The following is a 27808-nucleotide window of genomic DNA, read 5'->3' as shown; positions in this document are numbered from 1 at the left end:
TATCCTTAATTTAATTACAATCAACTAGATGAAGGCACTGCGGAGGGCTGGTGCCCTGCCCGGGGTTTGTTTCCTGCCTTGCCCCCTGTGTTGGCTGGGATTGGCTCCAGCAGACCCCTGTGACCCTGTAGTTAGGATATAGCGGGTTGAATAATGGATGGATGGATGGATGTAGTGACTCTTCAGGCAAAAGCAACTGTCATTGGATAGGTCTCCTTGTTAAAGTCGCAAAACAAGAAAAAGATTCCAGTGAGCCAACAGATAGCAGGGATTCCGTTAGTTAGAGTGAAAGTCGTGCTACACAATAACCCTCCTCTCTCTCGTCTCCCTCACATCCACCACGATTCTTTTCAAAGTTAAAGTGCAGGTTAATTTGTTTTACATATTTTTACTTGATATTTTATATGAACATGTTCTCCCCGTGTCTGCGTGGGTTTCCTCCCACAGTCCAAAGATATGCAGGTTAGGTGCATTGGTGATCCTAAATTGTCCCTAATGTGTGCTTGATGTGTGTGTCCTGTGGTGGGCTGGCGCCCTGCCCGAGGTTTGTTTCCTGCCTTGTGCCCTGTGTTGGCTAGTATTGGCTCCAGCAGACCCCCGTGACCCTGTAGTTAGGATATACAATCCCTTCTCGATCGCGTGGGTTGCGTTCCAGAACCCTCCTCGATAGATGAAAATCCGCGAAGTAGAAACTATATGTTTGCATAGTTATTTTTATATATTTTAAGCCCTTATAAACTCTCGCACACTGTTAACATTATTAGAGCCCTCTAGACATGAAATAACACAATTTAGTCAAAAGTTTAAACTGTGCTCCATGACAAGACAGAGATGACAGTTCTTTCTCACAATTAAAAGAATGCAAACATATCTTCCTTCAAAGAATGCGCGTCAGGAGCAGAGAATGTCAGAGCGAGCGCGAGAGAGAAAAGCAAACAATCAAAAAATCAATATGTGCTTTTGGGCTTTTAAGTATGTCGAAGCACCGCGATAAAGCGGCATTTTTTAGAGGAGCGTCCGTATCCTCTAGACAAACAGCCTCTGTGCAAACAGCCCCTCTGCTCACATTACCTCCGTTAGGCGCAGAGAGAGTGAGAGAGAGTGAGAAAAGCAAACAATCAAGCACCGCACGGGAAGCATATCTTATATTATTGAGGAGTTTTATTTAATATGTAATACATGCTCTGATTGGGTAGCTTCTAAGCCATCCGCCAATAGCGTCCCTTGTATGAAATCAACTGGGCAAACAAACTGAGGAAGCATGTACCATAAATTAAAAGACCCGTTGTCCGCAGAAATCTGCGAACCAGCGAAATATCCGTGATATATATTTAGATATGCTTACATTTAAAATCCATGATGGAGTGAAGCCGCGAAAGTTGAAGTGCGATATAGCGAGGGATCACTGTAGCGGGTTGGATAATGGATGGATGGATAGATGAAGGCACTGCTAATTTAAATAAGTAGTATACACAAGTTTAAACTGAACTGGCAGAAAAAATGATCTTTCTTAATTACACAGGGTTATGATACAGTGAGGGTTTGTTCCCTGGCTTATGTTTATTTTTTTGTTTTATTGATATTTTTGAATCATTATTTTTCATTTGTTTTTTGTTTTATTGTAATTTTTGTTAAGGGAATACATTACGCAAAAATGATATTTTATTAATTTGTTACTTACCCCATGCAGTTTGTGGTGATGGTCGAGAAAAATTTTTATCATATATTTTCATGTAGAATGGAGAGACAAAATTTGTGACCTAACAGAAGCCAGTAGTGACTAATACTTTACTATGGCAAATGATGTGAAAAACATTCATGGAAAAAAGAAAAAAAAAAACTCACGTCAGTGATCCAGTTACACGCTCCAAATGTGCAAAATGCATTGATTTCTGCTAAAATATTGTTAAAATAGTTACTTCCAGAATGATCAGTACACGCACCCTAAACAGTAAACCAAAACCTCATGGGAATGACTTTTTGAATTTAAGACCTGCCACTCCGCATCATTCATTAGTTATAGTAAGGGCCCCTTCTTTATTTCAAAAAGCGACTCCCATAAGGATTTAGGTTTCCTGTTTATGATGTTCGCTGATAATTCCTATTTAACAATATATTTTAGCCATAAAGCATGCATATTTTTGAGCGCAAGACTGGATAACTGGTATGTGGCTTTTGCATAGGGCTGGGCGATATGGACCTAAAATCATATCTTGATATTTTTTAGCTGAATGGCGATATATGATATATATCTCAATATTTTTTAGCTGAATGGCGATATACGATATATACCTCAATATTTTTTAGCTGAATGGCGATATACGATATATACCTCAATATTTTTTAGCTGAATGGCAATATAGGATATATACCTCAATATTTTTTTAGCTGAATGGCGATATACGATGTATCTCTCAATATTTTTTCTTCCCATAAATTAATAACAAAAAGACATTTGAAAGCCACATGTCCCAAATGTCACACAGGCACTTTTATTAACATACAGCTGTAGAAGTACATGAGAAATGGCTCAAAAATAAACTGTTGGCATATATTAAATAATAATGCTCCTTGAATAAAATAAAATAATGTTCTTCTCCTGCATAATAAAATTCTCATAATTGTGCAATTAAGAAAATGTTAACAGAAAAGATACAGAGCAAAAATAACGAAAGGCCGACTTGCTCTTTAACTCTTTTGAGGCGGATGTCGACTTTTGTCAACCCAAGGGGTTGAGGGCAGATATCGACTAAAGTTGACATCCAGAGGCAGAGGGCGATAAAAGCTGTAAATGTCAATAAAACTCACCATTATGCTACGGGTAGACCCTCTTGATGTAGAATCCCTGAGTGTGTAAATAGTGCAGAGTGAAGAACGTCTAGAATGGCATCGAGATCAGTTGAGAGAGCAAAGTGAATATTTTATTTATTTAGTATTCTTGCTGAATTGGGCTCTGACTTATCGAACTCCAATTTTGATGCAACTGATCTGTAGATTGAAAACGAAACTCAGGTATCTACATCAGCTGATCGGTCACCAGCTGACACACTTATGGCAGCGTTCACCTGGGAGGACTACACAGACACTTACCGAACTCCGATTTTGATGGAAACGATCTGGAAATTGAAAATGAAAGTCAGGTACTTGCATCAGCTGATCGGTCCCCAGCAGATCAAAGTACTGAACACGCTAATGTAGCTGATGTGCCTACGGCAATGTTTGCCCTGGGAGGACTACACAAGCGTACAGTAGATCTGTGGGAGGCAAACTGGCAAATGGACTTTATGAAACGACACAGAATACCAGGGGACACTATGGATTACCAGCCAGTTGACTACTTTCAATAAGTGCTGTTCAGTTTATGAGTGATGAGACAAACAGGTATGTAATAAGTGTGTGAATTTACATGCTGTAGGTACTCATGGAATATAAAGCTGAGTGACAATTGTAATAAATAAGTATTTTATGTTGACTTATGTGTGAAACCATTGCTTTGCTTACATTTCAAGAAACTGAGTTTTGTGGAAAAATATTCAGCCCTGGGATAAAAGGGATTAAAGAGTTAAAAAAGTGGGTGTCCACTGAAGTAGAGCATTCCTTCTTTACTGTGTGTAGTCCTGTACAAACACCTACAACTTTGTGCATTTAACAAGATATTTAACAACTAACAAATCAGAACAAGTGACAACTTTCTTACACGGCGAAATGGCCCAGGTGATGCGGGCATCGTCCATACCATGTCCTGTAACACACAAAATAAAAACGTTTAAAATCACCTTCGTTTTTATATAAGGAGGCACATCACTCAAAGGCAAATTAATATCTATCTGTGTTTAGTAGGGATGTATAAGATTTAACTACGTGTGTAAACCGCGTTGTGTAATGTGTATTTTTAGACCTTTTCAATTTCAAACACTGTCTCTTCTTAAATGAAGTGGTGGCTCTGGTGGTAAGGATTTGATGGCGGTCTCTGGTTCGAATCCCATAACCACTGGAACATTTCTTTGGGTACTGGAGCAAGACCCCTAACCACAATTGCTTGCTCCTGGGTATGACATTAACCTGTAACCGGCCCTGCGAGTGAATGAAAAGTAAAGTTTTTTTCAGGAGTCTATTTATTATTTTACCTATTTACATAAGGATTTATTCATTCATTTATTTATTTATAGAATTAATTATTTCTTTCTTTCTTTATTTATTATTCATTTATGCATTTATTAAGGATGGGGATTTAGAATTTGTGAAATTTTAGCAGGAATTGATTACTTTTAAGGATTTTATGGATCATTCATTTTATTAATAGTTTCATGAATATTTATATTATAAATATTTCTAATGAAATTAATTATTTATTGACTAATTTTAAAGAATTTTATCCTCCATTTAAATCTTTTTACCCAATTGGGGTGGATAAAAACTGAGCAAAATTAAATTCTAAAATAGGAATAACTGTACCATGGCCATATCCCCTACCCTAATCCTAACCTTCATAAAGCTCCACACAGAGTTGGGTGGTGCCGAGGCTCCCCTTCCCTTTCCTGTCTCTTCTCATTCAGTGTCACAATCCTCAGTCTAACACACACACGCGCACACACACACTCCAATAGGGCTGATAGTTTATGTAAGTAACAAACTTTCAGTTTCATAAGTGTTAGCTGTTTACTCCTAAACATTTCAAATAGATTATCTTGTGGTCAACAGGCATATTTATCTCTGTAAGTGGTTCTATAAAACTGCTTACTTAACTCCTTTAGGGCGGACAGAGGGCGAACAAAGCTGCAAATGTCGATAAAACTCACCGTTACGTTATTGGTAGACCCTCTTTGCTTGGAGGACTGTTAAGACTCGTTGCCTTGACGTTGAATCCCTGCGTGTGTGTAAGTAGCATAGAGTAAACAACGTCTGGAACAACACTGACATCGGGAGAGAGACTGAAGCGAATGTGCAAAGCAAAAACTTAGTGAATGACATTATGCGTATATTTTATTATTTTAAATTGGACTCTGACTTGTTGGACTATGATTTGGTGCAAGTGATCTGGAGATCGAGATCTAAAACAAACGTGAGGTACTGGGATCAGCTGATCAATCCCCAGCTGACGGAGCAAAAAAAACGTTTTATGCTGATTTATGTGAGAAACTAGTGCTTTGTGTGCTTTTTAGAAACCTGAGTTTTTTTGGAAAAATATTCAGCCCTGGGAGAAGATGGAAAAAATCAGTGATATGATAAGCCACTGCTTTACTATCTTGCATCACCCCAGTCCCGAAGGTATCATGTCCTAGTGAGATGAATGACTTCCGGCCTGTCACTCTAACAGCACATGTGATGAAGACCATGGAGTGGGTGATGCTTCACCACCTGAGGCCACAGGTCCTCCACGCCCTCGACCCTCTGCAGTTCGCATACCAGGAGAAGGTGAGAGCGGAGGATGCCATCATCTATATGCTACACTGATCCCTCTCCGACTTGGACAGAGGCAGTGGTGCATAATTATGTTTCTGGACTTCTCTAGCGCCTTCGACACCATCCAACCTCTGCTCCTCAGGGACAAGCTAGCAGAGATGCGAGTAGATTCATACATAGTGGCATGGATCGTGGACTATCTTACAGGCAGACCTCAGTATGTGCGTCTCGGGAACTGCAGGTCTGACATTGTGGTCAGCAACACAGGAGCGCCACAGGGGACTGGACTTTCTCTGGTCCTGTTCAGCCAACATACATCAGACTTCCGATACAACTCGGAGTCCTGTCATGTTCAAAAGTTCGCTGACGACACTGCTATGGTGGGCTGCATCAGGAGTGGGCAGGAGGAGGAGTATAGGAATATAATCAAGGACTTTGTTAAATGGTGCGACTCAAACCACCTACAACTGAACACCAGCAAAACCAAGGAGCTGGTGGTGGACTTTAGGAGGCTCAGGCCCCTCATGGACCCTGTGATCATCAGAGGTGACTGTGCAGAGGGTACAGACCTATAGATACCTGAGAGTGCAGCTGGATGATAAATTGGACTGGACTGCCAATACTGATGCTCTGTGTAAGAGAGGACAGAGCCGACTATACTTACTTAGAAGGCTGGCGTCCTTCAACATCTGCAATAAGATGCTGCAGATGTTCTACCAGACGGTTGTGGCGAGCGCCCTCTTCTACGTGGTGGTGTTCTGGGGAGGCAGCATAAAGAGGAAGGACGCCTCACGCCTGGACAAACTGGAGAGGAAGGCAGGCTCTATTGTAGGCACGGAGCTGGACAGTTTGACATCCACTGCATCTACTGAACAGGATCATCTCCAGACAGAGGAGCAGCTTCATGACAGACTGCTGTCACCGTCCTGTGCCACTGACAGACTGAGGAGATCGTTTCTCTACCACACTATGTGACTCTTCAATTCCACCAGGGGGGTAAACGTTAACATTATACAAAGTTATTGTCTGTTATACCTTCATTGTTATCACTCTTTAATATTGTTTTTATCAGTATGCTGCTGTTGGAGTATGTGAATTTCCCTTTGGGATTAATAAAGTATCTATCTATTATATAGTGCCTTTCATATCTATCTATCTATCTATTATATAGTGCCTTTCATTTCTATCTATCTATCTATCTATTATATAGTGCCTTTCACTATCTATCTATCTAGTAATGTCACCCCACTTCTCACTTTTTCTCTCATAAGGCACAGCACGGGTATGAATTTTGTAACGTGATTTGTTTCGTGGCAGGAGGCTGAGAAGGCTTAACAATCTGGGCCGCAGCACAGATTTTCATAAACTCTTTGTACTGCACTTTATGGCGCTGTTGTAAATGGTGTGAAAGATTAAGAGTGCTCAAAGCTTTTGTCGGGACTTGTTTTCTGCATTCTCTACAGAATATATTATTCTGCTGCTCATCTGACACTTTGAACCCAAACCATCTCCAAATAATTGAGCCATTGTTTTTCTTGTTTTTTTACCATCCAGCTCTTATTCAAAAGCTTCCTTCATCTCCATCCTGTCGTTGCCTACAGGACTTACCTTGATGCGGTGGGGAAGGCGCGAGATGTGTTTAGGGAGGGAAAGAGGTGGGGCAGGGTGAAGTTGTGCAAGAGACAAACGGGGAGAAGAGAAAGGCGAATTGGTGGCTGTATGAGAATAATTTAAACGCAACAGACTATATCGATATAAATGATATTATCTCATCCTATATCTCGTATGAAAATATGTCGATATTTTTTAAAAACTCGAGCTATCGCCCAGCCTTAATTTTGCAACATGAATACTGTGACTTTTTTCTTTTTTCCATGGGCTTGCCATTGTACCTCATTCGTCACTATTGGCTTTAATTAGGTCACAAATGCTTTCCATTCTGCATAGAATCAAGCAATTACATTTTTTTCTTGCTCACCACTAAAAAGTCGGGAAAATAACATATAAGAAAATATAAAATGAAAACTCCACATGAAAATTATATTATATGTATTCATTATTTATGCATTGTGCACTTAAGTTTGAATTTACTTTATGTGCTTGGTGAGAGAAACACCAAGAGTAGGACCACCATGACATTGTTACTTTGGGACATTCCTAAGCCTTTATATTGAGGTTGAGAAGATGGTCCCATTAATGTGTCGTAGAGGTTTTGGAGAAAGGATCATTATTGTGGTTATTGCTGCACATTTTCTAGTATTGGTAGCTTTCTTATTCCGGGCCATTGAATATATCTCGTATGAAAATATGTTGATATTTTTTAAAAACTCGAGATATTGCCCAGCCTTATTCTGTATAATTTCAGATTAGGCATGTTTGCCTTGGATTGTCTTTTTAGGCAAATCCTTGTGCCTCACTGTTGCTTTGTTTTACCTCATTTTTTTTTTTTTTTGTATTTTTGAACATTTAAAGCTAAGAACCCATTTTAAACCTATGCAGGATTCAAAAGTCAGGCGTCTGGCTGCTTGGGATGAGGCCTGTTTCTGAGCCTGACCAGTGAAGCTCCTGATCCGGCTCTTACGGTATTTTTGAGGGCTGTATTTTCGGCACTTTGTGCTGGAGTATCATAACACTCAGAGTGCTTCAAGCTTGTGAGGTATAGAGCAATGACAAGAAAAAGGAGCCAGATGTTACACAGGTGAGGCACTACTAGGGGCACCATAGCATCCTTCAGACTACTCTCAGTCAGTCGTTGTCCAACCTGCTATATCCTAACTACAGGTTCCCGGGGGTCTGCTGGAGCCAATCCCAGCCAACACAGGGCACAAGGCAGGAACAAATCCCCGGGCAGGGCGCCAGCCCACCGCAGGGCACACACCCACACACTAGGAACAATTTTAGGATCGCCAATGCACCTAACCTGCATGTCTTTGGACTGTGGGAGGAAACCCACGCAAACACAGGGAGAACATGCAGACTCCACGCAGAGAAGACCCGGGAAGCGAACCCAGGGCTCCTTTCTGTGAGGCAGCGGCGCTACCCAGTGTGCCACCCCTCAGACTACTGTGAATGGCATTAATTAGCAGGAGTGTACATTCATAATATGCTAACTCATTTCAGTGGGGTGTGAAAGTAAACGGACAGTAAGTTGCCATCAATCTGTGTTGCCTGAAGGATGCAGGTCTAGTTCATTGACGCTAGCCTGCTGTCAAATTATGCTGGTTGGATCAAGACTAACTGTCTAATTTTGGACATTTGAGAAGCTCCCCAATCAGCTAAAGGAAAATTTAATTGTAAGCTTTTCCAAATTAGCCACTAAGGGAAGCAAGTCACATGTCTGCATCCCAATCACTGGAGGGCATTTCCTCAATGTTCTTTTTCTATCCTCCTCCTCCTCCCTGCATCTGCAAAGACAGAAAGCCACTTGGGAGTTGAAGCACTTCTGAGTGTACCCAGGGGGCTTTACTCATTTCAGCTACTAGCTGTCGAGGCCTCATCCCTGCGGCTCACTGGGCTTTAAGAAAACACCGAAGAGTACTCCGCTGAGATATTCTCCATCTGTTGCCTGTCAAAGTACCCACTTTAAGTCAAACTGATTTTTTTTCCAGCAGCTGTCCACAGTGAGCTTTACCCACATGTGCCACTGCAAATGCGCACTGAACCACTTCATATTACTGTATAGTCGCAGAACTCTGGCAAAACTAATTCTTACTTTGTCCTTTATTTTCTTTCTTCATCATGTAAAGCACTTTGAGTGACACTATTTGTATGAAAATGTGCTATAGAAATAAATGTTGTTGTTGTTGTTGGTGGCGCTCTCTATACTAATTTGCTATCAAAGGGCCAACTGGGAGTCAAACAGATGGCTCTGGAAGTGTCTTATGGGTGCATTGCCACTAGCTGATACATTGGTTAGATGGTACAAGATGGTTAAACGGCACCAGGCTAAATACTAATCACTTTTGTTAGCTTTGTCGACAAAGTGCTTTATGTGAGCAGGGATGTAAGTGGCGTAGCTTAGGGTGCAATGGCAGAAGCTGACTGCAGGGTAGTTTAATAATTTGATATTATGCTGGACCTTTGTAGTGAAATTTTCTTTTGTTAGATGTCCAAGGGTCACCGAAAATAAGAGAGACAATACAGTATGAAGTGCATGCCCCTTCAAGTTTATCTGGAATGGACTCGATGAAAGGTTATCTGCCCGATTTGCTAATAACAGTCGAACGCAGTCATTTGGGATTAATGATCAAGCCTCTTCAAGGCCTTAACTAAAGGCCACATTTCAAACTAGCTGTTTATAGCCTGGTTTTTCTCCCCCAAAGAGATCATCTGGAAAGTAAAGTACTTATGCTGTGAGTGTTGCCCGAATCCTGGAAATAAGCGCACAGGAAATATTCACACAGTCATACAAGCGCACGTAAAAATGAACATACGAGAAAAAATGCACGTGGAAAAATACGCATACGGTAAAGTGTGCACGTAGAAAAAAGCACACGGCGGCGACATATAACTATTACAAATATAAAATATACTCCACCTATACTGCTAGACAATTTTTATTATATTAAAACAATGACTGGTTTTCTCTTGCACAATGTCTCCGTTCCTCGTTTTCATAAATATGTTGATCAATTCTCACGGCACCTCCAAGTATCTATTTCATTTGTTGTGTGAAAATGCAGATATTGGCAGTAAGCAAACTCCTGTCAGTCATGGAGAATCAACTGCATCCTCTGAAGAGGATCATCTCCAGACAGAGGAGTAGCTTCAGCGACAGACTGCTGTCACCATCCTGCTCCACTGACAGACTGAGGAGACCCCACACTATGTGACTCTTCAATTCCACCCGGGGGGGTAAACGTTAACATTATACAAAGTTATTGTCTGTTATACCTGCATTGTTCTCACTCTTTAATTTAATATTGTTTTTTATCAGTATGCTGCTGCTGCTGGAGTATGTGAATTTCCCCTTGGGATTAATAAAATATCTATCTATCTATCTATCTATCTGTTATATAGTGCTTTTCATTCTATCTATCTATCTATCTATCTATCTATCTATCTATCATATAGTGCCTTTCATATCTATCTATCAATCAATCTATCTATCTATTATATAGTGCCTTTCATATCTATCTATCTATTATATAGTGCCTTTCATATCTATCTATCTATCAATCAATCTATCTATCTGTCATATAGTGCCTTTCATATCTATCTATCTATCAATCAATCTATCTATCTGTCATATAGTGCCTTTCATATCTATCTATCTATCAATCAATCTATCTATCTGTCATATAGTGCCTTTCACATCTATCTATCTATCTATCTATCTATCTATCTATCTATCTATCTATCTATCTATCTGTCATTGTATAGTGCCCTTTCATTATCTATCTATCTATCTATCCCCTGTAACTGAGAATTTGCTTGCCTTTCTGACTGGTTGAAAACTCCATCCCGCTTATTCAAAAAAAAAAATGTCGACTTGCCTTGCTCGAAAGTTAGGGAAGATTAAAGAAAACTCCAACTGTGTGGCCTGTTTATAGGACGACCTTTACTTACTTGCCGTAATCAAAACTATAAAACCCTAATTTGCCTACCTGTGGAGTAAGAAGGTGTAATATAAATTCTGAAAACTATAGTAAAGAATAATAATTTCCTAGGAATGGTAACTAGGCACAACAATGACAGTATTAAAAGGATTAATGATTATTTTATTTTATGGACCATCCAATAGCCCACTACCCCAATTAGCACAAATGAAAACATACAAGCTGATAAATACGTTTAGTGAACAATTATACAATTTTGTTTATTGCGATGTAAAAAATGTTTTTCTTCTTCTCTGCCCTATGCACATTTATCCACGTGCGGGTTTTTCCCATTTGCGCTTATTTCCCGTGCGCTTATATGACTGTGCGCTTCTTTCCCATCACCGTATTACCCATATTAACCAATAGGTGGTGCACACCAGGCTCCTTCCGGTTTCTGTCCTGAGAACGCTTTTCTTGTGGCTTTATAGGACACCTCCTGACCTGCCCCTACACAAGTCAGATGGTCCATGTCTAGTCCCTTGGTTAGGGTGCAATGGCAAGACTTACACGTTCCCTCCAATGAATCCCCAAGTGGACCACCTGGAAGTCAAATCGGTTATGCTGGGGGATTCTACAGACTGTTTCACCCAAGTGAGGTACAACAGAGCAAAGTTCACATCTCTGTTTCTACAGGGTGGTCCAGATCTAATTATGCAATTACGAAAAGGTGAACACATCGCACCCGCTGTTCGACTGACAACCGTCTCCCTGCCATTTTGGAATGCACCGCAGGTGCTGCCATCTATCGGCAACAAAAAGAATTTTTTTGTGAATTCTCTTTGTAATAAACTTAATGAGTAATAATTTAATGAAAATTGCATAATCTGGACCACCCTATACTTCTAAGAAATAGTTTCATGACTTCATTTAGTAATTAACAATTAAAGAACAAACATACCTTGCAGTTTCCTGCGGTGGAAGCGTGGTGATCCCAGGAAGCTGTTCTTGATAGAGTTGAGTCGTGTCCTCCATGGCATCCCGCCGATGGAGGGGCTGGAGGGCGGTGTAGGGTTAGGCGTGCTGGCTGGGCTTTCCTTGGGCGTGTGCACCGGCGTTCCCTTGGGGGTAGGGAGAGGGCTCCCCCTAGGGGAGGGGTGAGGGGTCACCTGTATGATGGGGATAGATTTGGTGTTTGGATCAGTACCGGTAACAGGGTGATGGTGCAGCCTGATGGGAGAGAGGGGTGTGATATGGGCACAGGGGACTGAGAGTTGAGGGGGAGTCATCAGGGGGTGACGCACCTGCCTAGCTGGGGTTGCCAGATGTGGTGAGGAGGGGACAGATGACTCCTGGCTGGTGGGAGCAGAGGTTGGGGCAGGGAGGGGGTTGGACCTGGTTGACTGGAGAGGCTTTTCAGACAATTTAGTCTTGGCAGGAAGGGTCTGAGTCTTTGGGTTGGGCTGCGGAGAGCCAATCTTTGGTTGCAATGAATTGTTTGCCGAATGGACTGCAGTCCGATTGGGCTCAGGATCTAGGGAGTTTGGCGAAGAACGGGGCGAGAAGGTGAGGTCAGGTGTCTGGGGAGGAACAAAAAACTTTCTGATAGGCTAGGAGGCGGGCAAAGAGAGGGCATGCAGCCACGAAAGAGACACACGAGAGAGCAGAATGAGCACGCAATGCCACAGCCCAGCGACAAAGGAAGAAGAAAAAAAACACACACACAATGGAAACACAAGAAAAATGGAACCAGAAACCAGGAAGAATGAAGTGCAGCAAAAAGGAAAAAAAAGAAAAAAAACATGCGGTTAGCCCATTCCGCAACACACCGAGTGGCAAACAACACCAAAAAATGTGTAAAAGCATCCAGAAAACAAAGAAGACGACACCAGTTCAGTGCTTCTGCTAAAGTAAAATAAAAAATGAAAAGGGAAAAAAAGCAAGCTACCAGCTGATAAACCAAGCAAGCCAGGCAGAAAAAAAGGAGCTGGCATACAGCAAGTGAGAGCCCGCTGGGTAGGGAATGGGATGAAAGCTGGCGCTGTATCCCTTTTTATAAGCCAATTGACATCAGACAACTTCATCACAAAAAAAACTGCATATACTGTAATATATACATATGTCTGCATGTAAACGTACAAATATACACACACACACACCCCGTATGCAATATCAATGGTACTTTATATACACTATATAGTATCAACAGTATTCTACACATTTATACAGTACTATATACATTAGCTACAGTATTTTACTCTATCTATATGCTATAAAAATACAGATAAATCTACAGATGCACCAGTTTCTTATCAATTGTGAATGCAGCGGACTTCCTCCTGTTTCGTCTTAATACTTTGCTTTAACTGATTATACATTTCAATGATCATCCAACCTATGATGCTACCAAGAGACAACGCTTGTCAAAGTTTCCAATGTGAAAGACACTAAATAAAATAATAACTGACTGATTTGTTTTAAAGCATCTTGAGATGGCGATGAATAGTACAATAGTTGTATATTTGAAGTCATATTAGTTGCAGTGCAGTTATCTTTGATATTGACTGTGGTCAAGCAATAAGATGCAGAATTTGAACATTTCATATTTTTAAAGGGGCGGCACGGTGGCGCAGTGGGTAGCACTGCTGCCTCGCAGTAAGGAGACCTGGGTTCTCTTCCCGGGTCCTCCCTGCGTGGAGTTTGCATGTTCTCCCCGTGCCTGCGTGGGTTTCCTCCCACAGTCCAAAGACGTGTAGGTTAGATGGATTGGCGATCCTAAATTGTCCCGAGTGTGTGCTTGGTGTGTGGATGTGTGTGTGTGTGGAGGGCTGGCACCCTGGCTGGGGTTTGTTTCCTGCCTTGCATCCTGTGTTGGCTGGGATTGGCTCCCTGTGACCCTGTGGTTAGGATATAGTGGGTTGGATAATGGATGGATGGATTATAGTATATTATATTATATATATTATATTATCTATATATGTAAAATTCTTTTCACATTTGAAATGAAAATTATGTATGACCACAGAACATATTATAATGCACTTGCGCTTGAAGCGGAAATTACATATGACCACAACAGTCAGGTTACACAGAGAAAGTGAGACAGAAGCAGATCGAGAGAGAAGGCTCGCTGATCAGCGTATATGACAATCACAATTGACGGCCTCACAAACACCCGAACAACGTGCTGAACAGAATCGAATTTGACGAATGCAGCATTCACAGGCTACCACGTCACACAGGCGTCAGGGTCTGTATATGGAGGGATTCAACTATAACATTGAAAAAGATTTTTGCCTACATCCAAAAGTTACAATAGGAGAAATGGACATCATCTGTGAGTACTGCCAAGCACAGAGGGTTACGTTTGAATCACGTGGGATGTGTTGTTCAGACAGCATTAATTTTTCCCTTCCACTCAGTGAGCGAAGCCACTGGGTAATCTGCTAGTATTAGATAATAAAATATCTATCTATCTATCTATCTATCTATCTATCTATCTGTGCTATATAGTGCCTTTCACATCTATCTATCTATCTCTGCGATATAGTGCCTTTCACATCTATCTATCTATCTACTATCTATCTATAATATTGCGCTCTATCAATCTATCTGTGCTATATAGTGCCTTTCACATCTATCTATCTGTGCTATATAGTGCCTTTCACATCTATCTATCTATCTCTGCTATATAGTGCCTTTCACATCTACCTATCTATCTATCTATCAATCTAACTGTCCTATATAGTGCCTTTCATATCTATCTATCTATCTATCTGTCCTATATAGTGCCTTTCATATCTATCTATCTATCTGTGCTATATAGTGCCTTTCACATCTATCTATCTATCTGTGCTATATGGTGCCTTTCACATCTATCTATCTATCTATGCTATATAGTGCCTTTCACATCTATCTATCTGTCCTATATAGTGCATTTCACATCTATCTATCTATCTATTATATAGTGCCTTTCCTACCTATCTATCTATCTATAATATAGTGCTCTATCTGTGCTATATAGTGCCTTTCACATCTATCTATCTATCAATCAATCTAGTGATTCCATATGGTTTACAGTATGCCTTCTGATGGACAAGCACTCTATCTATGTATGATGATTCTTGTTATAGAGCTATAGGATTTCTGGGATAGTCTCCGGCCCTGACAAGCCCGAACTGAATTAAGCATATTTCAAAACAGCATGTTATGGTAAAGTGTAAAGCTGTGACAGGAGCAACATAAAATATGAGTAAGAATAGAGTGAATGTCTTAATAAAAAGTAGATATATGGAGAAGCTGAAGCACAGTGGACAATGTCACTTACATGTCTCACCCACATGCTTCCCTACAGAGAAAAATATTGCCAAAAATGAAAGAGCAGTTTCCTTGTGAGCCACCTGTGATACTTAAATCAAGGTGGGTTCCCAATCTGCCCCAAGACCTACTGCAGCAAACCCAAGCCTAGAAACAATGAGAAATGATTTAAGGACATCTGTTAGGCAGAATGCCCAAGTGAGGGGTCTTTTGGCCTTGAACCCCTGCAGATTTGAGTTTTTCTTCTTCGGCTTAACTGGAGTGTTTCTTTTTGTTGTTTGTTTTTTCTGCCCTCCAGGCCATCTGATCTTAGCATCGCACTCATGTTCAGAGACTTAAGAATACAATGCTATACCTGTATATTAGACTTTACTTTTACAATAATTGTATATTTGTGTTACGCAAGCCTCTGTTTTTTTGTTTCTTATTTATTGTCTTTATTATTCTTGTTTTTCTTTTGATGTAACTACTTCTTTGACGTTGTGTAAAGCACTTTGGGTTACATCCTGTGTATGAAAATGTGCTATAGAAATAAATATTGGTGGTAGTACTGTTTATTGTCTCTTTAATAAAATCATTCAAGAAAAACATTTTTCCTATTATTATTATAAAATGTCTCTTAATAAATTAGGGCAAAGTCATGCATTAAAGAGGGGTCTCTTAAACTCTTGTGATATCATCTACTGCCCACACCCAGCAGACAGCCAACAGATGCCCAACAGCCGCTGTTTCATTGATGTTAGGTAGAATGCCCAGAGGGGGCTGGGTGGTCTTGTGGCCTCGGACCCCTGCAGATTTTTTTTGTTCTCCAGCCGTTTTTTTTTTTCTGTCCTCCCAGGCCATCGGACCTTACTTTTATTCCATGTTAATTAGTGTTCCCTTATTTTAATTCTTATTTATTTTGTCTTTTTTCTCTTTCTTTATCATGTAAAGCACTTTGAGCAACATTGTTCGTATGAATATGTGCTACAGAAATAAACGTTGTTGTTGTTGAGTAGAATGTGCGTTACCAAACAGCACACAAGAATCTGGGCGGGCGGCTACAAGTATGGGAGCCAAGCTGGCTCATCACCATAGGGTTCACTATGTTTGGGTTCCATTGCAGGTTATGATCTAATACAGGGGTGTCAAACTCCGGGCCTGGAGGGCCGCAGTGGCTGCAGGTTTTCATTCTAACCCTTTTCCTAATCAGTGACCAGTTTTCACTGCTAATTAACTTATTTTTCCCTTCATTTTAATAGCTCTGTTTTTAAGGATTCAGTTCTCTCAATTCTTTTCTTCATTAAATGACATGAGATATGAAAAGAGCCAACAGATGAGCAGGTAAAATATGGCTGCAAACTCCAACCAATTTCACTCCAATCGCTTTCTTAATAAGAAGCCGATTCTTGCTGTTAACTCTTTGAGGGCTGAATATTTTTTCCAAAAAACGAAGTTTTCTGAAAAGCACACAAAGCACTAGTTTCACACATAAATCAACATAAACGTTAAATGTTGCTACGTGCTGTGGCTGCTGTTGGTGCCTGTTCGGCATCTCTGGCAGCAGTGGCTGCACAGAGTTGGCTCGATGGTTAGCAAGAGTAGGAGTAAAGTTGGACAGTTTGACATCCGTGGCAGAGCGACGGGCGCTGAGCAGACTCCTGTCAATCATGGAGGATCCACTGAACAGGATCATCTCCAGACAGAGGAGCAGCTTCAGCGACAGACTGCTGTCACCGTCCTGCTCCACTGACAGACTGAGGAGATCGTTCCTCCACCACACTATGCGACTGTTCAAATCCACCCGGGGGAGTAAATGCTAACATTACTCAGTTATTGTCTGCTTTTACATGCATTTTTATTACTCTTTAATTTAATATTGTTTCTTTGTATCAGTATACTGCTGCTGGATTATGTGAATTTCCCCTTGGGATTAATAAAGTATCTATCTATCTATCTATCTATCTAAGAATGCATGGTGGGCTGGCTACCTCTCTGTCTTTGCACAGCAGGCGGGCGACGGTGGCAATCGTAGTGTGATGCAATATGGTTTGTACCTCTCGTCATCACAAGTGGTGGTCCTCCTAGGCAAACGCTGCTGTAAGTGTATCATCTACAACAGGGGTGGCAAACTCCGGGCCTGGAGGGCCGCAGTGGCTGCAGGCTTTCATTCTAACCCTTTTCCTAATCAGTGACCAGTTTTCACTGCTAATTAAGTCCTTTCTCCTTCATTTTAATAGCCCTGTTTTTAAGGATTCAGTCCTCTGAATTGATTCTTTTCTTCATTAAATGACAGCCAAACAGAAATGAGACGTGAGACGAGCCAATAGATGACCAGCTAAATTGGGGCTTCAAACTCCAATCACTTTCTTCATGAGAAGCTGATTCTTGCTGTTAATTAAACGCGTTATTTAATTCCATGGCTTGTTGCTGCTCTCATTCTGCCACAGCAGACATTTCCAAAACTGTTGCTTTTCTGCTTTTACTAAGAATGCCGTTAAAATGTTTTGGTGACCTCGGAAATCAGTCTTACTGAGACCTTCACCTTCCTTTATTTTCAGATATTTCGTGATGGGCACAGGGGAGCTGGTCATGTGGTGGCTTGTTTTGTGTCTAATTATTGTTTGGCTGCTAATTAAGGAAAACAATGGGGCCTGAGTCAAGTGAATTAAAAGAAGTAATCAGCAGCAAAAAGTGGTCATTAATGAAGAAGATGGTAAGAATGAAAACCTGCAGCCACTGCGTTCGATACCCCTGATCTACAAGAATGTGTTCAGCACTACGATCAGCTGGGGACCAATAGGCGGACGCTGGTACCTCATTTTTGATATGTATCTCCAGATCACTTGCATCAAACTCAGACTCCGAAAGGTCAGAGTGCGATTCAGTAATAATACGTAAAACGTCCATGGAGTATTTTGCTTTGCACATATGCTTTAGTCTCACCAGATGTTTGCTCTTCACGCAGGAAATCGAGGTCAAATCAACAAAGCTACAGAACTTTCCTTCAAGCAAAGAGAGTCCAACTAAAACATAAGGGCGAGTTCTGTCAAAATTTACCATCCTGTACCCCTGAATTTTGACAAAAGTCAACATCAGCCATAAAACAGTTAATCACACTCGTTATTTAATTCCATGGCTTGTCGCTGCTCTCATTCTGCCACAGCACCGTCAAAATGTTTTGGTGAGCTGAGGGATCGACCTTACTGAGACCTTCACTTATCTTCATTTTCAGATATTGTGTGATGGGCACAGGTGAGCTGGCCACGTGGCAGCTTGTTTTGTGTCTCGCTACTACTTGGCTGCTAATTAAGGACAAAGCAACAACAAAGGGGCCCGAGTCAAGTTAATGAAAATTAAGGCAAAAGAAGTTAATTAGCAGCAAAAACTGGTCACTAATGAAGAAGATAGATAGATAGATAGATAGATAGATAGATAGATGGATAGATGGATAGATAGATAGATAGATAGATAGATAGATAGATAGATGTGAAAGGCACTATATGATAGATAGATAGATAGATAGATAGATAGATAGATAGATAGATAGATGTGAAAGGTGCTGTATAATAAATAGATAGATAGATAGATAGATAGATAGATAGATAGATAGATAGATAGATAGATAGATGTGAAAGGTGCTGTATAATAAATAGATAGATAGATAGATAGATAGATAGATAGATAGATAGATAGATAGATAGATAGATGTGAAAGGCACTATATGATAGATAGATAGATAGATAGATAGATAGATAGATAGATGTGAAAGGCACTATATGATAGATAGATAGATAGATAGATAGATAGATAGATAGATAGATAGATAGATAGATAGATGTGAAAGGTGCTGTATAATAGATAGATAGATAGATAGATAGATAGATAGATAGATAGATAGATAGATAGATACTTTATTAATCCCAAGGGGAAATTCAAATGATTCAAAAAGATGGTTAGAATGAAAACCTGCAGCCACTGTGGCCCTCCAGGACCAGAGTTTGACACCCGTGATCTATTAGGAACACAGCTTTTATATTATTTAGTGCCTTTCACAGAGTAAAAAGAGGCATCAAGAAACAAACAATATGGGTGTAGACAACAATTGAGAAATTAAAAAGGGTTGCCTGAAATGGACCCTTATTTGACTGAGTCACTAGTTAGTGCTCAGTGTCACAAGGAAACATTGGGTTGCTGAAGTATCCCTACACCCTCAGTGGGACATAAAAAGGAATACTTTACAATTTTTTTCAGGTGGTTCACAATAATGCAGCTGTTGGATACTCACCCTGGGACTGCTAAGAGGGCTGGTAGAAAGACCTGACGACGCTCCGCTGATGGACCTGGACCTGCTGGGACAAAACGCCAGAGAGAGACACAGACAGACAGAAAGAGAGAAACATCCAATTTGTGTTAGAAGGCAGGTAGACTCAAGAAGGTAGGGTGGGGACAAGAGTAGGGTTGACAGTACTGACATCCAGATTTGTGCCAATGAATATTCAGGACTCATGAAAACACATTGCATTAAAAAGGACAAAAGATGAGACATCCTACATCGAGGGTAAAAGGATGCAGTGAACAGGTCGGGGAAAAGCCCCCAAATAACACCAACACTAGATGGCTCCCAGATTCTTAATCTCAGGTTCCTATACATACACAAAGGTTTTGTACACTACAGTTCTAACACTCATACTCACCTTTATTTTTATTTCCACACTTTATCCCCAGTAATACTCCATCAAGGATTATAACTGTCAACACTGGACACTTTCCTTTACCTTGTACTTTGAATGGAGGTGTACTGGCAACCCACCAAGCTGGACTCACCAGGCTGCACTGTTCCTAACTGTCCTAGACACTATCAAGCCAACTGAGATATTATCCCTGCATTTCTTTTTGGTAGTACGGAAGCCGAGAGAGGACGTGCAATATCGTTATTTTTTTACATTGTCTCCTCGAGATATCAGACTAATTTCATCAAGATGTCAAGAAAACAAACTTTGTTTTATAGAGGTAATGGGACAATTTTATCTCAAACTTGAGAAAACAAAACTAAACATTTGCTCCTGGCATCAGGCTCGCTTAGATTTCGACGCCTATACAGCTGAAGCCTTGCTAACCGTCTTCTTAAATGACGGACACTAACATTATTATTTTCTAACTAAGGCATAAACATATTTCAGCCTGCGTGAGCCCTTGATTGAACCAAAATGTGATGCGCTGATCAATACAGTTCTGCTCTTCTGCCATTTCAAAAAGGACATGGCTTCAATAAGCTAAACATTAAACGTTAGAGACAATTGTGGTCAGCAACACAGGAGCGCCACAGGGGACTGGACTTTCTCTGGTCCTGTTCAGCCAACATACATCGGACTTCCAATACAACTCGGAGTCCTGCCACGTGCAAAAGTTCGCTGACGACACCACTATTGTGGGCTACATCAGGAGTGGGCAGGAGGAGGAGTATAGGAAGCTAATCAAGGACTTTGTTAAATGGTGCGACTCAACCCACCTACAACTGAACACCAGCAAGACCAAGGAGCTGGTGGTGGATTTTAGGAGGACCAGGCCCCTCATGGACCCCGTGATCATCAGAGGTGACAGTGCAGAGGCTACAGACCTATAAATACCTGGGAGTGCAGCTGGATGATAAATTGGACTGGACTGCCAATACTGATGCTCTGTGCAAGAGAGGACAGAGCCGACTATACTTCCTGAGAAGGCTGGCGTCCTTCAAAATCTGCAATAAGATGCTGCAGATGTTCTATCAGACGGTTGTGGCGAGCGCCCTCTTCTACGTGGTGGTCTGCTGGGGAGGCAGCATAAAGAAGAAGGACACCTCACGCCTGGACAAACTATTTAAGAAGGCAGCCTCTATTGTAGGCACAGAACTGGACAGTCTGACATCCGTGGCAGGCAGGCTCCTGTCAATCATGGAGAATCCACTGCATCCACTGAACAGGATCATCTCCAGACAGAGGAGCAGCTTCAGCGACAGACTGCTGTCACCATCCTGCTCCACTGACAGACTGAGGAGACCCCACACTATGCGACTCTTCAATTCCACCCCGGTTGGGTAAACACTAACATTATTCAAAGTTATTGTCTGTTTTACCTGCATTTCTATCACTCTTTAATTTAATATTGTTTTTTTTCAGTATTTCAGAATTTCGAGAAAACAAGATCTTTTGTTTTATTGAGTTCTCGATAAAATTATTCTGTTATCCAAGGACGTGCAATATCGTTATTTTTTTAAATTGTTTCTTCGAGATAACAAACAAATTTTATCGATAAAATTTGTTTGTTATCTCGAAGAAACAATTTAAAAAAAAAACGATATTGCACGTCCTCTCTCGGCTTCCGTATGGTAGTATTCATTACACAACACAGACATCTTTACATTTTCAGATTTCATGTTTTTTCAAATTCCATGATCACTTTGAAAGCAAAATTAACATACATATATACAACTATGATCTAAATACAATACCTTCCTCTGTATAACACCTTTCATATTTGTCTTTTCATTTTAGACATTGACTTTTTTGATCTGTTTTATTATGTAGCACCTGTCAAATCTGTTTATTTAAAACAGTAGTATTCATTATTGCCTACCACTATTTTTATATACGTTCTATTAGTGCTATCTTTTTAAATAATTCCTTTTATTGTCTGTATTGCACATATGCATCTATTTTGTGAAAGAATCTGTCCATTTTCTCGGGGTTTTCAATTTGCAAAAATGTCTTTCATTATCTATTATATAGCACATTTTATTTCAATGTCTTTTCATGTTAAATAATGGCCTTCCTTATTTGTTCACCTTCAGGTATTACTTTTATAAGGAGGCCTTCACAATACACTCACTGCCTCCTTTTTTAGATACACTTTGTTAGTACACTGGGTTGGACCCCCTTATGCCTTCAGAACTGCCGAAATTCTTCATGGCGTGGATTCAACAAAGTGCTGGAAACATTCCTCAGAAATTCTGGTCCATATTGGCATGAGAGCATCACACAGTTGCTGCAGAATTGTCAGCTGCACATCCATGATGTGAATCCCCCATTCCACCACATCCTAAAAGGTGCTCTACTGGATCTGCTGACTGGAGGCCGTTTGAGTGCAGTGAATTCATCGCCATGTTCAAAAAACCAGTTTGAGATGATTTGAGCTTTGTGATATGGGGTATTATCCTGCTGGAAGGAGCCATCAGAAGATGGGGAGACTGCGGTCATAAAGGGATGGACATGGTCAGTAACAATATTCAGGTTGGCCAAGGCATTTAAACTATGCTCAGTTAGTACTAAGGGGTCCAAAGTGTGCCAAGAAAGTATCCACCACACCACCAGCCTGAACCGTTGATACAAGGCAGGATGGATCCATGCTTTCATGCTGTTGATGCAAAATTCTGACCCTACCATCCAAATGTTGCAGTAGAAATCGAGACCAGGCAACCTTTTTCCAATATACATGTGTTCATGAATATAAAATCCTACTAATAACCTACAAAGCCTTAAATAACCTCACGCCAAACTACATCAGTGACCTTCTCCATCACTATGTGCCTGTCCGCCCACTAAGGTCCTCTGATTCTGCCAATCTTGTTGTGCCCCACACTAATCTACACTCCATGGGTGACAGCAGGGCCTTCAGCTGTATAGCGAGTGCCCAGACTCTGGAATGACCTACCGAAATTAATCAGATCAGCTGACTCCATGAATTCTTTTAAAAAACAACTCAAAACTCATCTGTTCAGGAAGGCTTTTAGCTCTACTTGACTTTATTCCCCTTCTCTCAGTTTACCTCCATGTCAAGATGCTCATGTAACCTGTGTGTGTGTGTGCAGACCATCAATTATGTTGTCTGTTAGGCTTTCTCTGAATTTACTGTCGTAATCTTCTTAATTTATTTATCTGGTTTAGTACAATGTTATATACTGTATACCCTGCCATTCTTTCTTAAATTCTGTGAAGTGCCTTGAGCATGGGAAAGGCGCTATATAAATAAAATGTATTATTATTATTTATTATTAGACACATCTCAAGGAGCATTAAAGCAATTGAGCACAATTTGGAGTGCCACAGCAAAGAGTCTGAAAACGTCTATGAATGGGAGATTTCAGTTTTTGATTTTATAAAATTTGTAAACCTTTCCAAAAATATGTTTTCACTTTGTCATTACGGGTTATTGGGTATAGATTAATGGGCACAAATGGCGAATTTAGTCATTTAAAATGAAGATAGGTGGATTAGCAGATAATTTGGAATCCGTTATATCATTACAGAAGGACTTGGATAGCAGACAGGCTTGGGCAGATGAAATGTAATGTCAGTAAATGTAAAGAATTACACATAGGAAGTAAAAATGTGAGGTTTGAATACACAATGAGCAGTCTGAAAATTGAGAGTCCACCTTATGAGAAGGATTTAGGAGTCATAGTGGACTCTAAGCTATCGACTTCCCGACAGTGTTTAGAAGCCATTAAGAAGACTAACAGAATGTCAGGTTATATAGCGCCTTGATGTGTGGAGTACAAGTCACAGGAGGTTCTGTTCAAGCTTTATAACACACTGGTGAGGCCTCATCTGGAGTCCTGTGTGCAGTTTGGGTCTAAAGGCTACAAAAAGGACATAACAGCACAAGAAAAGGTCCAGAGAAGAGCGACTAGGCTGAGTCCAGGGCTACAGGGGATGAGTTATGAGGAAAGATTAAAAGAGCTGAGCCTTTACAGTTTAAGGAAAAGAAGATTAAGAGGTGACATGACTGAAATGTTTAAAATGATGAAGGGAATTAGTGCAGTGGATCAAGACTTGCATTTTAAAATGAGTTCATCAAGAACACGGGGACACAGTAGGAAACTTGTTAAGGGTAAATTTCAACACAAACATTAGGAAGTTTTTCTTTACACAAAGAACGATAGACACTTGGAATGAGCGACCAAGTAGTGTGGTAGACAGTAAGACGTTAGGGACTTTCAAAACTCGACTTGATGTTTTCTTGGAGGAAATAAGTGGATAGGACTGGCGAGCTTTGTTGGGCTGAATGGCCTGTTCTCGTCTTGACTGTTCTAATGTTCTAAATCTACAACACAATAAAATTTGCACAAAGTCAAGGGTTCTGAATACTTTCTGAATCCACAGTATGTATCAGGTTAAGTATGTCTTTATCTGCCTTGTAGATGGCTTATTTATTTTTACAGCGCCTTTCTCTTAAGTACCACACAAAAGTTGTATTTTTAATTACAGTTCCTTTCATTATATTTGGTAGGTAGTGTAACCTAATGGCTTAGGTCAGGGGTCCTCAATCCCAGTCCTGGAGGGCCGCAGTGGCTGCAGGTTTTTGTTCTAACCTGGTTGCTTAATTAGAAAGCAATTCTTACCAATAATTTAATTTCATGTCTTCTTAGTGCTTTAACTCTGCTATATCAGGTCATTCTCATATCCTAGATTTTCTTCCCCTTTCCTAGGATATCATCCAAGTGAACTGAAGGCTAAAATGGAGGAGTAATTCTCAGTCCTTTACTTTTTTTCTCTTCACTTTCCTTTCCAAGTATTTCATTAAACATGGTGGCACAGTGGTAGCGCTGCTCCTTTAAGGAGACTTGGGTTCGCTTCCCGGGTCTTCCCTGCGTGGAGTTTGCATGTTCTCCTCCCACAGTCCACAGATATGCAGGTTAGGTGCATTGGCGATCCTAAATTGTCCCTAGTGTGTGTGTGTGCCCTGCGGGGATTTGTTCCTGCCTTGTGCCCTGTGTTGGCTCCAGCAGACCCCCGTGACCCTGTGTCAGGATATAGCAGGTTGGCTAATGACTGACTGACTGACTTTCCTTCCAAGTATTTAACTAAACCCAATAGTGCATGATAAATACACACAGGTGTAAATCCTAACAAGCTAAATGGAGAAATGCAGGTGTTTTTTTGTCATTTGCATGTTATTGCTAATAAGTTGCAATTAAAAACCAAGAAGACAGCTGTTTAAGACTAAAATAAGCAATAAGGGTTCAAAATCTTAAAGAGGCGAGACAACGAAAGTGAAGCAGAAGTGTTACTTGAGCAATAAGTGCGTCTTATGAAGCAACTGGGTTGGAGCAAAAACCTGCAGCCACTGCGGCCCTCCAGGACTGTGATTGAAGACCCCTGGCTTAGGCTGTGGACTGTAAAATACAAGCACTTCAATCTTTAGATTAACTCAGTGTTTGTTCCTGAGCAAGTAATGAAAAATACCTGGGATTTAACTTAAAATATAAAAAAAAATACTACAGTAGAGTCTCGCTTATCTGACACAAACGGGCCGGCAGAACGTTGGATAAGCAAAAATGTCGGATAATGGAAGGTGTTAAGAAAAAACCTATTAAACGTCAAAATATGTTACAATTTTACACATTACGAACCTAATACAGTGGCTCGGTTCACGAACGTCTCTAAGCACGTACAAATCGGTTTATGACCAAAAAGTTCGACAAACTCTCGACACTCGGTATAGGAACAAGCCAGTTTCCCTTTCGGTTTGTGTGCGCCGATGATTTCCGCACATGCTCAGTCCCTCCCTGTGCAGTGAGAGAGAGAGTGCGAGAGACACAAACAGACACAAGCGCGCGAGAGAGACATGCACACACACGCACGCACACGACAGACACACACGCACGCACACACGCCAGAGAGGGCTGGCCACATAATCCACTGTAATCATATTTTACAACAAAACAACATCAACATTTAACTGAAAAAATGAACTTGGCAACAAAAACTAGACTACGCTCATGCTAGCAACTTGCAGTTCTCGTTGCCGATTGATGCATTTTTTTTTTTTTGTGGTGGTGGGATGTCAGATAATACAGAATGTTGGATAAGTGAAGGTCAGATAAGCGAGACTCTACTGTACAATTGTAGAATCATATTGAAGTGCAGAATTTGGCATATCATGCTGGCCCTCCACTTTTTATACTTACGAGGTGTGGCAGAAAAGTAATGAGACTGATTTTTTCTTTTTTTCAAACATCAATGTCATCCCCTTCAAAGTAGTTCCCTTGGGCAGCTACACACCGATGGAGACGTTGTTCCCACTGTTGGTAGCAGCGCTGGAAGTCTTCAACCGGTATGGTCTTCAGCATGTCCGTTACACTCTTTTGGATGTTTTCTAAAGTCCCGAAATGACGTCCTTTGAGGACATTTTTCAGTTTAGGAAAAAGGAAAAAGTCACACGGACTGAGGTCAGGTGAATAAGGGGACTGGGGAACCACAGGAATGCCTTTTGAGGTCAAAAATTCTGTTATGGAGAGGGCAGTGTCTCATGGGGCGTTGTCATGATGGAGCATCCATTTGTCTGCAATGTCTGGTCTCACACGAATGACCCTTTTTCTGAGCCTTTCAAGGACGTCTTTATAAAAAACTTGGTTGACAGTTTGTCCTGGAGGAACAAATTCTTTGTGGACGATTCCCCTTTTGTCAAAAAAACAAATCAGCATTGATTTGATCTTCGATTTGCTCATTCGAGCTTTCTTTGGTCGAGGAGAGTTTGCAGTGTGCCACTCCTGACTTTGCCTCTTGGTCTCAGGATCGTATTCAAAATCCATGATTCATCACCTGTGATCACACGACTAAAGAAATCTTGCTCATTAGCGATTCTGTCAAGAAGATCAAGACACTTGTTTTTTCGATTGTCCTTCTGCTCAATTGTGAGGTTTTTCGTGCACCACTTTGGCACAGGCATGTGCAAACGTTCAGTCAAAATTTGATGAACGGTAAATCTGTTCAAATTTAATTCTTAATGTTAAACGACGGTCTGATCTCACAAGAGTGTTCACACGTTCGATGTTTTCATTGGTTTTCGAAGTTGAAGGCCTCCCTGAACGGTGTTCATCTTCAACGTGTTTTCTGCCTTCCAAAAATTATTTGTGCCAGCGAAAAACTTAGGCCTGTTTTAACTTTTCAAACGTCACACTTGCCGTTTAATGGCACAATGTTGCTCCAAATTCCGCTGTTCCATTTTGCGTGGCGCACAGCCAAAACACAACTTCGCTAATAGCAGTCACAAAAATCACGTAGTTAACGGAAGGAGTTGAAACTCGCACTGAGCTATGGGAGGGTACTGATACACGGGCTCTATCAAGGACAACAGCGCAGCGTTGCCAGATCGCTTGCAGTGTTGCCAGTCTCATTACTTTTCTGCCACACCTCGTATTTCAGCTTTGTCTATCCAAAACCTCTTTCTGCCAAAAGTGATGCTACTCTGTTGGGCCCTTAACCTGAAAATTGCTCCCTATGCCTTAAAGCATAGGGGTGTCCAACTCCGGTCCTGGTGGGCCATCTTTTTAATTAGTGAGCCGTTTTTGCTGCTGATTAACTTGTTCTGCCTCAGTTTTACTTGACGTGACTCAGACCCCTTAGTTGTTTTTTTTTTTTTCCCTTAATGATCAGCTAAACAATAATGAGACACAAAACAAGCTGCCACATAATCAACTAACCTGAACATAAAGAAAGGTGAAGGTCTCGGCCATGTTGGTCTGCTCAAGTCACCAAAATATCTTGATGGTGGTCTTAGAAAAAACAGAAAATCAACAGTCTGCTGTGGCT

The 27808-nt window shown here is 40.8% G+C and overlaps 1 protein-coding gene across 19 annotated transcripts in view; it reads right to left on the bottom strand.

Annotated features, from left to right (window-relative positions):
- Positions 1-27808, bottom strand: part of brsk2b (BR serine/threonine kinase 2b) — an 899053-nt gene that overhangs the window by 121404 nt on the left and 749841 nt on the right. For 7 of the 19 annotated variants that reach the window (XM_039736387.1, XM_039736429.1, XM_039736422.1 and 4 more), the window contains 2 exons: positions 19525-19588; positions 11902-12550 (listed from right to left, as the gene is read on the bottom strand). In XM_039736387.1, coding sequence (XP_039592321.1) covers positions 11902-12550; positions 19525-19588 — 713 coding nt within the window. The remainder of the gene's footprint in view (positions 1-11901; positions 12551-19524; positions 19589-27808) is intronic. The other 12 variants (XM_039736512.1, XM_039736530.1, XM_039736539.1 and 9 more) reach the window with 5 other exon arrangements.

Source organism: Polypterus senegalus, chromosome 1 (assembly GCF_016835505.1).
Source record: "Polypterus senegalus isolate Bchr_013 chromosome 1, ASM1683550v1, whole genome shotgun sequence".
NCBI classification, from domain to species: Eukaryota; Metazoa; Chordata; class Cladistia; order Polypteriformes; family Polypteridae; genus Polypterus; species Polypterus senegalus.
This window is presented reverse-complemented; position numbering and strand designations above follow the sequence as displayed.